Raw genomic sequence first — 14,676 nt, forward strand, 5'->3', positions numbered from 1 at the left:
GTGGTGGTACCGTGGCAGATGGTTGAATTAAAAGTCTCATGATGACCATGACACCATTGTCGATTGCTGTAAAAACCGACCTGGTTTACTAATGTCCACATGAGGAGATGACTGGCATTGCTGGCCTACATGTGACTCCAGACCCACAGCAACGTGGTTGACTCTTAAATGCCTTCTGAACCAGGGTAATTAGGGATGGGCAATAAATGCTGGCCTAGCCAGCGATGCCCACATCCCATGAATGAATTAAAAAATAGATGATAAAGTTATCAATGTGATTGTGAACTAACTGGCTATACTGTATGAATGGGACAAATTCAGCATGAAGGGAATCAGTTTGTTTTTTGCAAAGTTTGGAAAAGAACATGTTCACGACTCCAGTCAACTGTGTAAGAATTTCAGGACACCAAGTGTGACAAGAGGGGGTATGAAGTAGGCAAAGTCATAATCCTGCAGTTTGCAGTGGAGCTAAAAAGACTGTTAAAGAACTATTGTGAATAACTTTGGATGTGTAATAACATGCTTTCGTGTTACTACTTAGGTCCCAGGAGAACATTACTCAAAAAATTTATCTTGCGATCTGCCATTGTTCTTATGGTAGGTCAACATCTAAATTGAAGTCCACATACTGCAGAACAACATAGAAAAAAAGTGAAGTGGATCGTTGTTTTTACTTAATTACTACCATTCTGCTGTTTTCACCAGCAAAGTTTCCTATGCCACAATCTATGCAGTGGAAAACGAATAGGCCTGGGTCACCTGATACACCTATTCTACACTTCTGTATATGTGCATTATGACAGGTTGATTCCTGAGACTACATTAGCGTTTGTGCCCTGACATATGCACACAGAATCATAGAGCTGCCTTCTGCCAGGTCCAGGAACCATGGGCTCCAGTGGCATCTCAGCAGACCCACAAAATTGTCAGGATTGCAACCAAGTGAGATTCTGGCATTGCATGTGCTGTGCTGCCCTGATTGTTAATCTCTTTCTGGGTTAATGATCAGCTTTTGTGATACTCAACCGTGTCCAGAATTTTCCAACCAAACTTGGTAAGGAAAAGAGAGTTGGACTGCGTTTCAAACAAATCAGGCTGTCAAGCTGTAGGATTCCTATTGCATATGTATGTGTGCTTTTTGAAGAGATCTGTGCAATTGTAAACGGCTATGTGCATGCCTTCGCATATTTATATTTGTGGATATATTGTGCATATATATTCCCTGGAATTTAGAAGGGGTGGTTTGATTGAAGTTTAAGTTGTTATGGGGAATTTTCAATTCATAGTCCCTGGTGAATTGACGGACTGTAGTGGGTCAGGACCCTGTCTCCCATTGGAATGAGCTTTGCTGTGCTTCTTTAAACTCAGCCATAGCATTAACACCCTGCTTCCAGGTCTCCCAACCAATCAGAAAGAGCAGGTGTGATGTCATGCCAAATCTGTCAAATGAAAAATTTCTAATTAGAGGGACCCAGCATGGGTCAGAAAGGTTCAACTGGCCATGGATTACTGGATTGGGGTTTTCTGAGGCTGCAGTAACCAGCAGAACAGAGAAAAACCTGGAAAGACTGACACCGCACCACCCAACCCCCCAACCCCACGTCCCACCACTACCTCATTTACCTGGAGGTCCTGCTATGGGATCTGACGGACTGCTTGAGCTGATCTTTCCCAAGGACAGGTGGGAAGAGGACAACCTCTCCAACCAACCAGATGGGTATGTCCAAGCAAGTCAGCAGAACACACTGGATAGAGTGCACAAAGACGGTCAATTACCTCAGGAGGGCAGAAAAATTGAGTGATATAACAACTCTGGCTTCAAGCCCCACACTAACTTCCCCAGTATTCTCTGGTACAACACTCCACAGGCCAACATGCCTTGCAGCTCCACCCATTGGGATTGGGAAGCCTACAAAGAACAACAGAGGACAACTAAAAAAGAAATGAGGGAGAAGATTAAATATGAGGGTAAACTAGCCAGTAATATAAAAGAAGATTGCAAAAGTTTTTTTTTTTAGATATATAAAGGGTAAGAGAGAGGCAAAAGTGGACATTGGGCCGCTGGAAAATGACACTGGAGAAGTAGTAGTGGGGAGCAAAGAAATGGCGGAGGAACTGGATAGGTACTTTGTGCCAGTGGAAGACACGAGTGACATCCCCAAAGTTCAAGAGAGTCGGAGGGGCAGAGGTGAGTATGGTGGCATTACCAAGGAGAAGGTGCTAGGAAAACTGAAAGGTCTGAAGGTGGATAAATCACCAGGACCAGATGGATTACACCCCAGAGTTCTGAAGGAGATAGCTGAAGAGCTAGTGGAGGCGTTAGTGGTGATCTTTCAGGAATTACTGAAGTCAGGGAGGGTCCCAGAGGACTGGAAAATCGCTAATGTAACCCCCCCTGTTTACGAAGGGAGTGAGGCAAAAGACGGGAAATTACAGGCCGATTAGCCTGACCTCGGTCGTTGGTAAGATTTTAGAGTCCATTATTATGGATGAGATTTCAGAATACTTGGAAGTGCATGGTAAAATCGGGCAAAGTCAGCATGGTTTCATCAAGGGGATGTCATGCCTGACAAATCTGTTAGAATTCTTTGAGGAGGTAATGAGTAGGTTAGACTAAGGAGAGCCAATGGATGTTATCTACTTGGACTTCCAGAAGACCTTTGACAAGGTGCCGCACAGGTGGCTGCTCAGTTAGATAAGAGCCCATCGTGTTAGAGGCAAGGTACTAGCATTGATAGAAGATTGGCTGTCTGGCAGGAGGCAGAGAGTGGGGATAAGGAGGTCCTTCTCAGGATGACGGCCGGTGACTAGTGGAGTTCTGCAGGGGTCAGTGTTGGGACCACAACTTTTCACTTTATACATTAATGATCTAGATGAAGGAACTGAGGGCATCTTGGCTAAATTTGCAGATGATACAAAGATAGGCGGAGGGACAGGTAGTATTGAGGAGGCGGGGAGGCTGCAGAAGGATTTGGACAGGTTAGGAGAATGGACAAAGAAGTGGCAGATGGAATACAACATGGGGAAGCGTGAGGTCATGCACAGAATTCAGAAATCTGGAGCGCAAAGGGACTTGGGAGTCCTAGTCCAGGATTCCCTTAAGGTTAACTTGCAGGTTGATGCGGTAGTTAGGAAGGCAAATGCAATGTTGCCATTTATTTTGAGAGGACATAAAAGCAGGGATGTGCTGCTGAGACAAAAACAGAATTACCTGGAAAAACTCAGCAGGTCTGGTAGCATCGGCGGAGAAGAAAAGAGTTGACGTTTCGAGTCCTCATGACCCTTCCACTGATTCTGTGGAAGGATCATGAGGACTCGAAACGTCAACTCTTTTCTTCTCCGCCGATGTTGCCAGACCTGCTGAGTTTTTCCAGGTAATTCTGTTTTTATTTTCGATTTCCAGCATCCGCAGTTTTTTGTCTTTTTCTGTGTGCTTTATAAGGCTCTGGTCAGACCACATTTAGAATATTGTGAGCAATTTTGGGCCCTGTATTTCAGGAAGGATGTGCTGGCACTGGAGAGGGTCCAGAGGAGGTTCACGAGAATGATCACAGGAATGAAAGGCTTAACATATGAGGAACGTTTGAGGACTCTGGGTCTATACTCGATGGAGTTTAGAAGGATGAGAGGGGATCTGATTGAAACTTACAGAATACTGAAAGGCCTGGATAGAGTGGACATGGGGAAGATGTTTCCATTAGTAGGAGAGACTAGGACCCGAGAGCACAGCCTCAGAGTAAAGGGAAGACTTTTTAGAAAAGAGATGAGGAGAAACTTCTTTAGCCAGAGACTGGTGAATCTATGGAATTTATTGCCACAGAAGGCTGTGGAGGCCAGGTCATAGAGTGTATTTAAGACCGAGATAGATAGGTTCATGATTGGTAAGGGGATCAAAGGTTATGGGGAGAAAGCGGGAGAATGGGGTTGAGAAACTTATCAGCCATGATTGAATGGTGGAGCAGACCCGATGGGCCGAATGGCCTAATTTCTGCTCCTATGTCTTATGTCTGTCTTATTTGCATAAGAGTAAGAGGCATGAAGTGTTTGAAGCCTCTGTTATTGATAATTTAATGATTTGTCTGAGTGACACCTTTATAGGAACAGCCGTTTTGTTTCAAAGGAATATTTGTGAATGGGTGTTTTTTTTCTGAGCAATCCACACATGCCATTGTTACTAAACAGCTCATTGATTCTGTAAAAAGTGTGTTCTGAGTAATTGGGCATGGAAGGGCCAAGATTTGGCATGGAATGTATGAGGGGCCATGGGCAGAGTGGGTGGGGAGCATGAGCTGGCAAGGAGTGAATGGAGGTGGCACTGGGAGTGCATGGGAGGTGTTGGTGAGGGGGCATGAGGGGTGAGAGCTAGAGGGCCTAACAGCCTTTAATACAACTGGAACAAAGTCCCAGATAACCAAGGCAAGCCTTCTGCGAAGCCCACCTCGGCACTTGGCTGCCCCTTGGCTGCTGGGGTCGGCGGACCTGACTCCATCCCCCCACCCCCACTCTCACCCCACTGTGTCCCCCCACAACCCCAAAGTGAAAATCAAGACATTTGGAGAGCTTTCTACCTAGGCAGGTCCAGCAAGTCAGGAAACTTCCAGACTTGAGCTACCCCCCTCAGGAGTGAAAATCCAGGCCTATGTGAATGTGTGCATAAATATATGTATATATCTTAACATGAGTGTATGAATGCTCATGTACATTTTTGTATGCAAGTATTTTTAAGTAAATACCTGCAGATATTTTATGCATATCTTTGGGTATGTGTATATGCTTGCATCAATATCTGTGCATCACAGTGTGAATGTATGCATTAGTTTTGCTTGTATGTATACAAGTGAAAGTGTGAATGTTTGTCTCTCTGTGCTGTTATATCCAGCACCTGGTAACAGTTAGTGTGATTTTAATGAATCTTAAGCACATCGAGCTGGAACAAGCACTCTGCAAGTATATTGGGTCCTTTGTATTCTCTAAAGTGAGAGTTAGTCTAATGATTTCTTGAGTAAAATCCAAACATATGTTTGCAATCATATTATAGACTGTTTTTATCTATTCATGTAAAAAAAAGGTTGCAGAGCAACAGAATGATAACTGGTTATTATAGGGAAAACAGTGGTATTATTGCCTGATTGAGACCTTAATAGATAGTTTAGCTGGTAAATAAATGTGTCAGAAACTGGTTTATGTTACTGAAAAAACAGCAACAGCCAGCAGATAGGGGGAAACAAATTAAACAGGAATGTATGGAATATTATACTATATAATATGATTCCTAAAGTGTCTATTGTGTTACAATTATACTGGTAGCCGGACGAATTGGCATAGGTACTGCACTTACAAACTGCAGTTCACCTATAGGCAAGCACAGATTTGAATATATATGTATTTACAAGATTTGAACATATATGTATTCACAGCTCATCAAGTACATTTATCTATCTTTCAACATATATATTTGTCAATGTAATTATATAATTCCTGGAGCAAGTTATATTAAATAAATGATGGATGCAAAATAAATAAATAGTAAATTTGTACCCATTCATTATCCAAATAATCACTGCATCACCCACCTCAGTCAAAGCAGCAATTGCAATGTTCCTTTCAACTCATGTTGTAAAGTAATGCAACAAGATGCTATTCACACTTGTCTTGTGGTATGGTGGTAGTGTTCCTGCCTCGGGGCCAGAAGCTCCAAGTTCAAGTCCCACTTCAGGACTTGATGACTACAGAAGTTGTATTCATAATGTGGCCAACCAGGTGGTTGATCAGCCTCTAAATCCTTCCAATACTCCTGATGGCAGGTGGTAAGACTGGGAGAGTTTCCTGGTCAGCCATACTGTAGAAGGCAATGGCAAGCTAATGCAGTACTTTGCCAAGTATAATCATGGACCAATCCAATGGAAGCCCATGGTCACTTAGAGCATGGTACCTGAAGGAGGAGGATATTCATGCTATTTACTCAAATGTCATTGAGCCCATTACTTGCTTTAAGTCATGTGAAGGTTAACATTGCTAAATCATTCCAGTATGCTGGCGGGCTATTAGAAGCAACAGAAATATTGAAAATACACCGTAGGATTGTCAACATCAGAAAACAGAAAAGACAGATTAATGTTTGAGGCAAAGATCCTTTGTCAAAATAAAAGTAGATCTATGTGAAAAATCACATTTTTTGAGCATGAGTGTATTATTGGAAGGAGGTTTGTGAAAGCCTTGATTTGAGCCATGCTGCTACTTTAATGTTTTGAGTTGAAATTCAGTTTTTTTTAAGCCAGGCATCGACTGGAAGTTGCCATCTTGTGGTGGCTATTTGCACGACAAGTGACATTTTAATAGTTTACCTTATTCCATTAGAAGCATCCAAAATATGGGTAAAAATGTTTTCAATTTTTGCAATTACATTATTATTTTCTTATATCTCCCATTTACCCCAATTGACCCCAGCTTGCATGTAATGAATGAGTCTCATAACAGCTGTCAGCTCACAATAGGTTAGAAATGTGATGTGCTCAACCCATTAACATCCAAAACCACAGGAGAGATACTTTACCTTCTTACTGGAAAGGGGAGTAAAGGATACCATTTTACACTGTACAAGAAAGAATATTATGGAGTCATGGGATAAATTTTCAATTCATGGCCCAGGCATTGCCCATTGTCTAGCCATTATAGAAACTTCACTGGAAATGAAAATTGGGTGGTTTCTATAAGGTCTAGCCCATCCACATGTGAGTTGTTCTCCCAGGCAGAGTTTAAAAACCAATCATATCAACTTCAGCAGAGGAGACCAATTGTCCTATCAGGTTTGTGCTGGGGGTATCTCTATATCAAAATTACCTCTCAAGTCAAGTTTACTTCCTTTAATATTTTTACTCTCCGAGCTTCTAAATGCCTTGTTTGATGTTTTCAGTAGCCAATAGTGTAATAGGTATTGACTTAATAGAATTCCACAGAATGCCACTTTTATAAACACATGTTTTAATATTCCTCAATCCATGAAGAATGTAAAGCTATGTATATTAAGTGCTAGACAAAGGGCAAAAAATGCCTTGCAACCTCTCCCTTTATGCTTTTTGTACTAATTCTAAGCTCATCCCTCCCTTTTAATAATTTATTAATCAATGGAAATAATTTTTTACCATTTACTTTATCAAATCCTTTCAAAACCTTGTAAAACTTCCATTGCATTTCACCTTCACCATTTTTGCACTAGTAACATAGTTTTCTTTTTTTCCAAATCTTTCCTCATAACTATATCCTACCTTTGGTATCATCCTATTAAATCTATTTTGTGCCTTTTCCATGGCTCCTATGTCTTTCTATAACAGGAGATAACAAAACTGCACACACTACTCCAAATTTGCCTCAACCAATTCATCATACCCTTGCTGCTTTTGTATTCAGACCATGACATATAAAACCCGACATCCCACTTGTCTTACTTTTTTCACCTATAATCCTACTATTAAAAGACTCCATATCTATCGCCCTACATTTTTTTGTTCCTCCGCTTAGTCAGAATGTTACCATTGAGTTTTTATTTCCTTTTTCCAAAAAGTAACCTCCACCACTTTGAATTGTATTTGCCCACTCTCATAAACTATTTCTTCTTACAGTCTCCTGTATTCTTTCTCAATTCACCACGCTGTCTAGATAAAAGCAAAGAACTGTGGATGCTAGAAATCCAAAACAAAAACAGAAACAGAAATACCTGGAAAAACTCAGCAGGTCTGGCAGCATCTGCGGAGAAGAGCACAGTTGACGTTTTGAGTCCTCATGACCCTTCAACAGAACTAGTCTGTTGAAAAATCTGTTGACTAGTTCTGTTGAAGGGACATGAGGACTCAAAACGTCAACTGTGCTCTTCTCCGCCAATGCTGCCAGACCTGCTGAGTTTTTCCAGGTATTTCTCTCTCTCTCACCATGCTCTCTAATTTGGTGTCATCAGCAAATTTTAGTCTTTCTGCACCCATGACCAAATTATTTATGTATGTGAACAAGCCCCTGGTTAAACATTTATATATGTTGACAAGAGAGGTCCCAGCACTGATCTTTGGGACATACCACTAACTATGCTTTGCCAAAGTGATAAATATCCATTTGGAATAGCATAAGAAATAGGAACAGGAGTAAGCCATTTGGCCCCTCAAACCCACCCCACTAATCAATAAGATCATGGCTGATCTGTCCCAGACCTCAACTCTTTTTTCATGCCAGTTCCTCATAGCCCTCTACTCCCTGATATTTCAAAAATCTGTGTACCTCCTCTTTAAATACTTTCAGTGACAATTCCAGACATCCACTACCCTCTAAGAGAAGAAATTCCTTCACATCTGGCTTCTATCCATTAATCACTTCTCTATCCATGCTGCCACTTTATCTAAATTCCATCTTTGCACGATGTTTCTCATATGGCACTTAATCAAATGCTTTTTAAGATTCCAGGTATAGTACATCTACTTCCTTCCCCTTGGTATACTCTCAGTAATCTCCCTTGTGAGACAGCTGAGTGATAGAAGTGGGATTAAAAGCCAAACAATTTTTTTATAGGAGGCCTTCACCTCTCAAAACTTCTATCATAAACAGTCTTTTTGAACCTCTCAATAATTATTTGATTGAGTGTGGCTATCTACAGTGATACTTGTGCCAGAAATATTGAGACTCATATTTTAAGTCCTGGGGTTAGCAATCACTCATGCCTTGTTTTTCTCACCCTTCAGAATCAATGGAAGACACAGTGAGGAGGAGAAAGCCCCTGTGACGAGTCAGAAAACTCATGAACTGGATGATGATGATGAAGAGGAAGATGTGGAACTAGAAGAAGAGGAAGAGGAAGGAGGATGTAACATGTTGAGAAAGCCGGTCAATGATCCGATTGCTTTTAAACTGGATGGCGGAAACCAAGATGGAATTGAATATGATGAGCTGAGGAAGCCGGAGCAGAACAGCAAGGACTCTCCCAGCAGGTTGGTATATACTGCGAGTGGCACCTGATGTCCAATGGCACTCCAATTAACTCTTCAATATGCCCTATTGAAGACTGATTTTTGTGGATAGTGCCCTGGCAGTTAATTAGATATCATCTGGGCAGGGGGTAGTTGTGAGGGGTGGTCATGTGAAGAAAAACAGATCCCTACTTAACTTGCATACAGTAGAAATGTAAACCGTGCTCTAAAGATAGCACACGGTTAAATATTTTACAAGCCTTTTGATTTTTCTGCTGCCTGGGGAGAACACAAGTTTTTGTTCACAGGCCCCTTGGACTGCTGGAAAAATGAAGCTATTGCATGAGGTAATGGAGCTGGAGAAACTCATTTCAGCTCATTTAAAAAATTTCGAATGGTCTGTCCAAAGTTATTCTGAGATACTGGGGGGTAATTCTAGCCTATCCCTCTTGGTATGAAGCTGACTTGATCCAATCTGCCAATGGTAAAGTAGGAGGTGGGCTTGAACCCAGTAAATTAGATTAAAACTAGCCCTATTGTTTCAGCTACAGAACTGCAGCAGGATGATGTGGGCAAGTTTTGTAGCTCATCTGTCTTATGCTACTGAGCGAGCCTCCATTCTCCACATGGCATCAAGTGACAACAGTTTTCCTTGTAAACACTAACTCTTAATAGTTAGACACATTCTGCCAAGCAGCTTGCTTAGTTCTGTTCTGGCAAAAACTGTGAAATGCTATGATGAGAGTAATATGACTTGCTATCATTCGCTTATATATGTTGAGCAACCACTTTGTTTCTTCTTCAAGTTATAAGCAAGAGGATATGAGACTTCAAACCAAGAGTAGCCTTTCCGCCCTGGAACACATCCGGCACTTCACAGACAGCCTCAACACAAGGAAAGCCGAGGGGAATCAGTTCAGTGAGGCTGATCTGACCACGTACAGCACTACCCACCTGTCTGAAGATCTGAAGCAGCCTTTATACAGGAAATCCAAGTCACAGGTGAGACTCAGGGCGTGAATTCAACTTTAGTGGCTCAAGTCAGGGGATAATATCATGGCAGCATACTGAAGTGCATCAGGTGCCACTCCCCAGATGAATCATGAATTATGAGATCCATAAAAGACCTAAAGTTCCCAGCATGGTCCACTGCAGGCTTATTAGACCCCTGATTTTAATGTAAATTAAATGCTGTTCAGCTACACAACACCAAGTTGGAATAAGTGCAAATGATAGGATGAACAAAGTTTGGACGGATGGCCTTTCCACACCTATCATGTGTATCTATGTTCATTTCCTAAAAGAGAATCTGCAAGCTGTTCAACACGAAATATGGAATACACCCTCCTCTCCTATTCTGAAGATGTTGCACAGGCAGCAGGATGCCTCAGGCATGTCCCTCAAAAGGGGCAGCCTTGACTAACTGCTGCCAGAGAAGTCAACCAGATCAGATATTCCATCAACTCCAGCATGATGCTGCCACCAAACTCTTCTCATTCACCAGCCCCCCCCCCCCCCCCCCCCCCCCCCCCCCCCCACCCCGGCCCCCGTCAGTATTCTGTAGGGATCATTCCCTCCGTGATACCCTGGTCCACTCCTCCATCACCCCCAACTCCTCATCCCCTTCCCAAGACACCTTCCCATGCAATCGCAGAAGGTGCAACACCTGCCTCTTTACCCCCACCCTCTTCACCGTCGAAGGCCCCAACCACTTCTTTCAGGTGAAGCAGCGCTTCACTTGCAGCTCCTTCAATTTGGTCTACTGTATTCGCTGTTCCCAATGCAGATTCCTCTACAATGGGGAGACCAAACACAGACTGGGTGACTACTTTACGGAACACCTTCGTTCAGTCCGCAAGCATGACCCAGACCTTACTGTCACCTGCCATTTCAACACACCAATCTGCTGTCATGCCCGCATGTCCATCCTTGGCCTATTGCAATGTTCCAGTGAAGCTCAGCGCAAACTGGAGGAACAGCATCTCAGCACTTACAGCATTCTGGACTTAACATTGAGTTCAATGACTTCAGACCATGAACCCTCTCCTCCATCTTTACCCCTTTTTTTAATCCTTTTTTTTTTTTGCTTTTTTAATGATACTTTTTATTTTTGCTATTTATTTATTTATTTTTATTTAATTGTTATCCTTTTCCCCCAAGTACCCCACAGGGCTATCTGTCACTGGTTTCTATGTTGTGCTTTCACAGAGCACTGACTCTTGTTCTACTATTAACACATTCTGCTCTTATATTTATACCACGATCAGCACCTTATTTAGTCTTTACCACTACCGTTAACACTCCCTTTGTCTTGTGCCCATGACATCTTTGTCAGTTTCTTCTTAGCTCCCACCGATCCCTGACCTTCTATCTTGCCCCACCTGTTCCACTCCCTCTTAAACAGTATAAAATCCATACATTTCAACTTCTCTTTCACTCTGAAGTAGAGTTAACTCTGCTTCTCTCTCCACAGATGCTGCCAGACCTGCTGAGTTTTTCCAGCATTTCTGTTTTTAGTTCAGATATCCCAGCCAGGTTTTATGCTGTCTTCATCTGATGGTTGACCAACTATACTTCTCCTAGGATTTGCTGGAAAGCAATTAGCAGCAGGAACTTGAGCTGACTTTCCTTTTCCCACTTGCTAACCAAGGCACACATTCACTGGTGATGTCCCCAACCCAGGCTGATCAGCACAGACCCTAGGTCAAACAGAAGACCTCCTTAGTCTGGATTAATCAGTTCTCCACTGGATAAACTCATTGAATTATTGGGGAAACTGATAGTCCTAATTTTTCAACTGAATTGGCATTTCCCGTTTTGCGACCCCACAACACCCTAAGAAAACTGTACTCCCACTCAAAACTATTAAAAAAAAAAGCTGCTGTTCTTTGAATTTGACAGCAGAGCCCACTGAATAATTTCCCGAAATCCAATCCTGTCACCATCTCACTATCCTGCTACCCTGCCCACACATATGAATATAATCAACAACAGAAAAGCAGTAACACCTGGATCAATGCTCTTGTGAAGTACCTTGGGTCGTTTTACTATGTTAAAGGCCTTATATAAATACAATAATTGTTGTTGTATGGTCCCAACCTCACTAATCAGGAGAGATGTAAAACTTTAGCCAGGTTGGGGAAGGAGACGTGCAGGGAAGGGAAGAAAATTAAAGTAAACAATGGTAATAAGTAAAATTTACTTGAAACACGTGCGATACCCATTCAAATAGATGTTATCTTCCTGACTCACATTCCTTTCATTCCTTCTCTTTGTAGGCATATGCCATGATGCTCTCTTTGTCCGACAAGGAATCTATCCATTCCGCATCTCACAATGCCCCCAACATGTGGCACAGCATGCCAAGAGCAGCGACGGAGCCAAGCACCCTCCAGTCTATGAGCCATGTATGACACTTTGCAATAACCGGATGGGACCAAGTCCAGCGTCATACATAGCATGGCATTTTCTGTTCCTTTTTATTTTTACCCTTTCCTTTGTGTCTATTTATAGAGAGAGACTCCTGAGCAGAACGCCTTAGAAATCTGCTGGGTCACCCCAATCGGAATTTTGTGACCTTAAACTGACAGTTTTAAAAAAAAAAATGAAATTGTATTTATTCTCCTAGTATTTTGTTTTGCACAGCGAAGGCAGCTGCGTTGTTGTGAGGATCAATGCGACACAAAGTAGTTCAACTAGGAGCTGGGAGCTCACGCCTCAGCGGCACAAGAGAGCGTCTTCCATTGTACTCACTGGGAGAGGGTTTGACCATTTTCAATGTATCCTAGCACTCGATTTATTGAAAACTAAATCATTTGTATAAAATTCATTTAATGGGGGAGGAGGGGAGATTGGGTGACATTGGCTCTTCCTGTACAAATTGCTATTTGCATTAGTTTTGTGTTCTTTTAAGCACAAATCAATTATTTTTTTTTGTTGTATAATTAAAGCAATTCAAAGTTCACTTCGTAACATACCGGTTCCTCACTGAAAACCAGCAATCTGCTTCCACAAATAAATGTCCCCCCACCCAAATTTTTCAAATTAACTTTAATTTTAGACAATCATTTTTTTATAACTTTTTATTAAAAGTGTGTGTAGCACTGTGCTATTTATTTGTCTGTTTAACAATCTCGCACTGTTCAGTCTACACACAAACATACACACGTACTCACAGGTGCTTTATATCACAGGTTGAGATCTATGATTCCAAGTCTGGGTTAGGGAGGGATGGGGTAGGATGAGGAAGGGAGGGGAAGGCAATGGATATACACGAGTGCCAAATAGTGTTGTAAAAAAAACAAAAAAAAATCATTCGATCTTATGCGTTTTAATGAATCTGCCTAATGAATAGACTTTACTTAGTTTGTTTTGTTTAATACAATGAGCTGATTCAATTGTATAAGCAGTTATGATTCCTTCATTACAGCATGATTCTTCTAATTAGACCTATACCTAATATTTTAAGCTGTTTGTCTGCTTGTGTGGTGTTTTGTTCCAGTAATCCTATTCAGTGGCAGCAATTAAGGTATAAATGTGCCAAACTTATGTTTTAAAAAACAAAAAAAAAATTAACAGATTGTATTTCTTTTATTTCGCCAGTTGTGGCGGAGCAGATTCGTCTTTTTTTTTGTTTATATCTGATTTTGAATAGCCAGCAAGTTGAGGTACTTTCTCTAAATGCTTTGTACAATGTATCTGTTATGCATTTAAATAAAAATATAATGAGAGGAACAGCTAATAAAAATAAAAGCAAACCTGAGGTCTGCTGGTGCATGTGTGTTCATCACTCTGAGCTTTTTATGTTGATGGGTCTCCAAATCATCTTGACTGTGGCAATGCTGGAAAATGAGTGAGGGTGTAACAGCACCTGCAATGTGGTCACCAATGTCCAGTCTCCTCAGATTTTCCTATTCAGGTTGGCTCCCTATCGGTTATGGCCATCAATCTACCTCAGAGTGAACCAGTGCAATGGTTAGAAAGCTCAGGCACTGCAGCAACTTCAACCTATCACCAGCAATCATGGACAGCAAAGAAATATGAACAGCTGTTTACTCTCCTGCTTGACCCAGAAAGCTATGGGCTCAGGTACCCCACCGCAGCAACCTCGAATATGGAGTTTAGGCTGAGACTCCAGTGCTGTACTGAGGGAGTGCTGCACTGTGGGATGTGCCATCAAGTTGATGTAAAAGAACCTATGACACTATTCAAAGAAGTGCAAGCAGGTTTCTTGTGGCCAATATTTTCACCTCCGCCAATTTTTTTTTAAAAAAGTTATAACACAAATCAGCTGCAGTGTTTTCCTGACATTTCAACAGTATCTATACTTCAAAAGCACTTGATTGTCTGTGAAGTGTTTTGTGAGGTCCTGAGGTCACAAAAGGTGTGACAGAAAAATGTCAGTTCTTTCTTTAGAAATGGTTTCTTTCAGCTAGCAGCTGGCAGGACTCCAGTCGTTATTGGTGGAGACATTGTGCATATAATGATTCCCAGTTTGTAATCATTTGGGCTCAATAATTCAACACTAACAATCAGTCTTTGCTCCTAACATTCCCAGGGAAACCAATTGGGGGCAGGGGGAAGTGGGCAGCGTTGTCTACTAATACCAACATTTACAGGGAAGAATGGTACTCAAGGAGAGTGGGCTATTTTTTGTGTAAAAGTATGTAAAAAAAAAAAAGAAATGCTACTCTCATTATCCTCCACTAGGAAATTCATTTTTTATAAA

At 41.7% G+C, this 14,676-nt stretch overlaps 1 protein-coding gene across 6 annotated transcripts in view; it reads left to right on the top strand.

Annotated features, from left to right (window-relative positions):
• mecom (MDS1 and EVI1 complex locus) overlaps nt 1-13,688 on the top strand; it is an 837,494-nt gene extending 823,806 nt beyond the window's left edge. For all 6 annotated transcript variants that reach the window (XM_041175578.1, XM_041175580.1, XM_041175586.1 and 3 more), the window contains 3 exons: nt 8,724-8,969; nt 9,755-9,950; nt 12,227-13,688. In XM_041175578.1, the coding sequence (XP_041031512.1) occupies nt 8,724-8,969; nt 9,755-9,950; nt 12,227-12,361 (577 nt within the window). In that variant the 3' untranslated portion in view covers nt 12,362-13,688. The remainder of the gene's footprint in view (nt 1-8,723; nt 8,970-9,754; nt 9,951-12,226) is intronic.
• The last annotated feature ends 988 nt before the right edge of the window (nt 13,689-14,676 follow it).

The sequence above is a fragment of the Carcharodon carcharias genome, chromosome 2 (genome assembly GCF_017639515.1).
Source record: "Carcharodon carcharias isolate sCarCar2 chromosome 2, sCarCar2.pri, whole genome shotgun sequence".
Taxonomy (NCBI): domain Eukaryota; kingdom Metazoa; phylum Chordata; class Chondrichthyes; order Lamniformes; family Lamnidae; genus Carcharodon; species Carcharodon carcharias.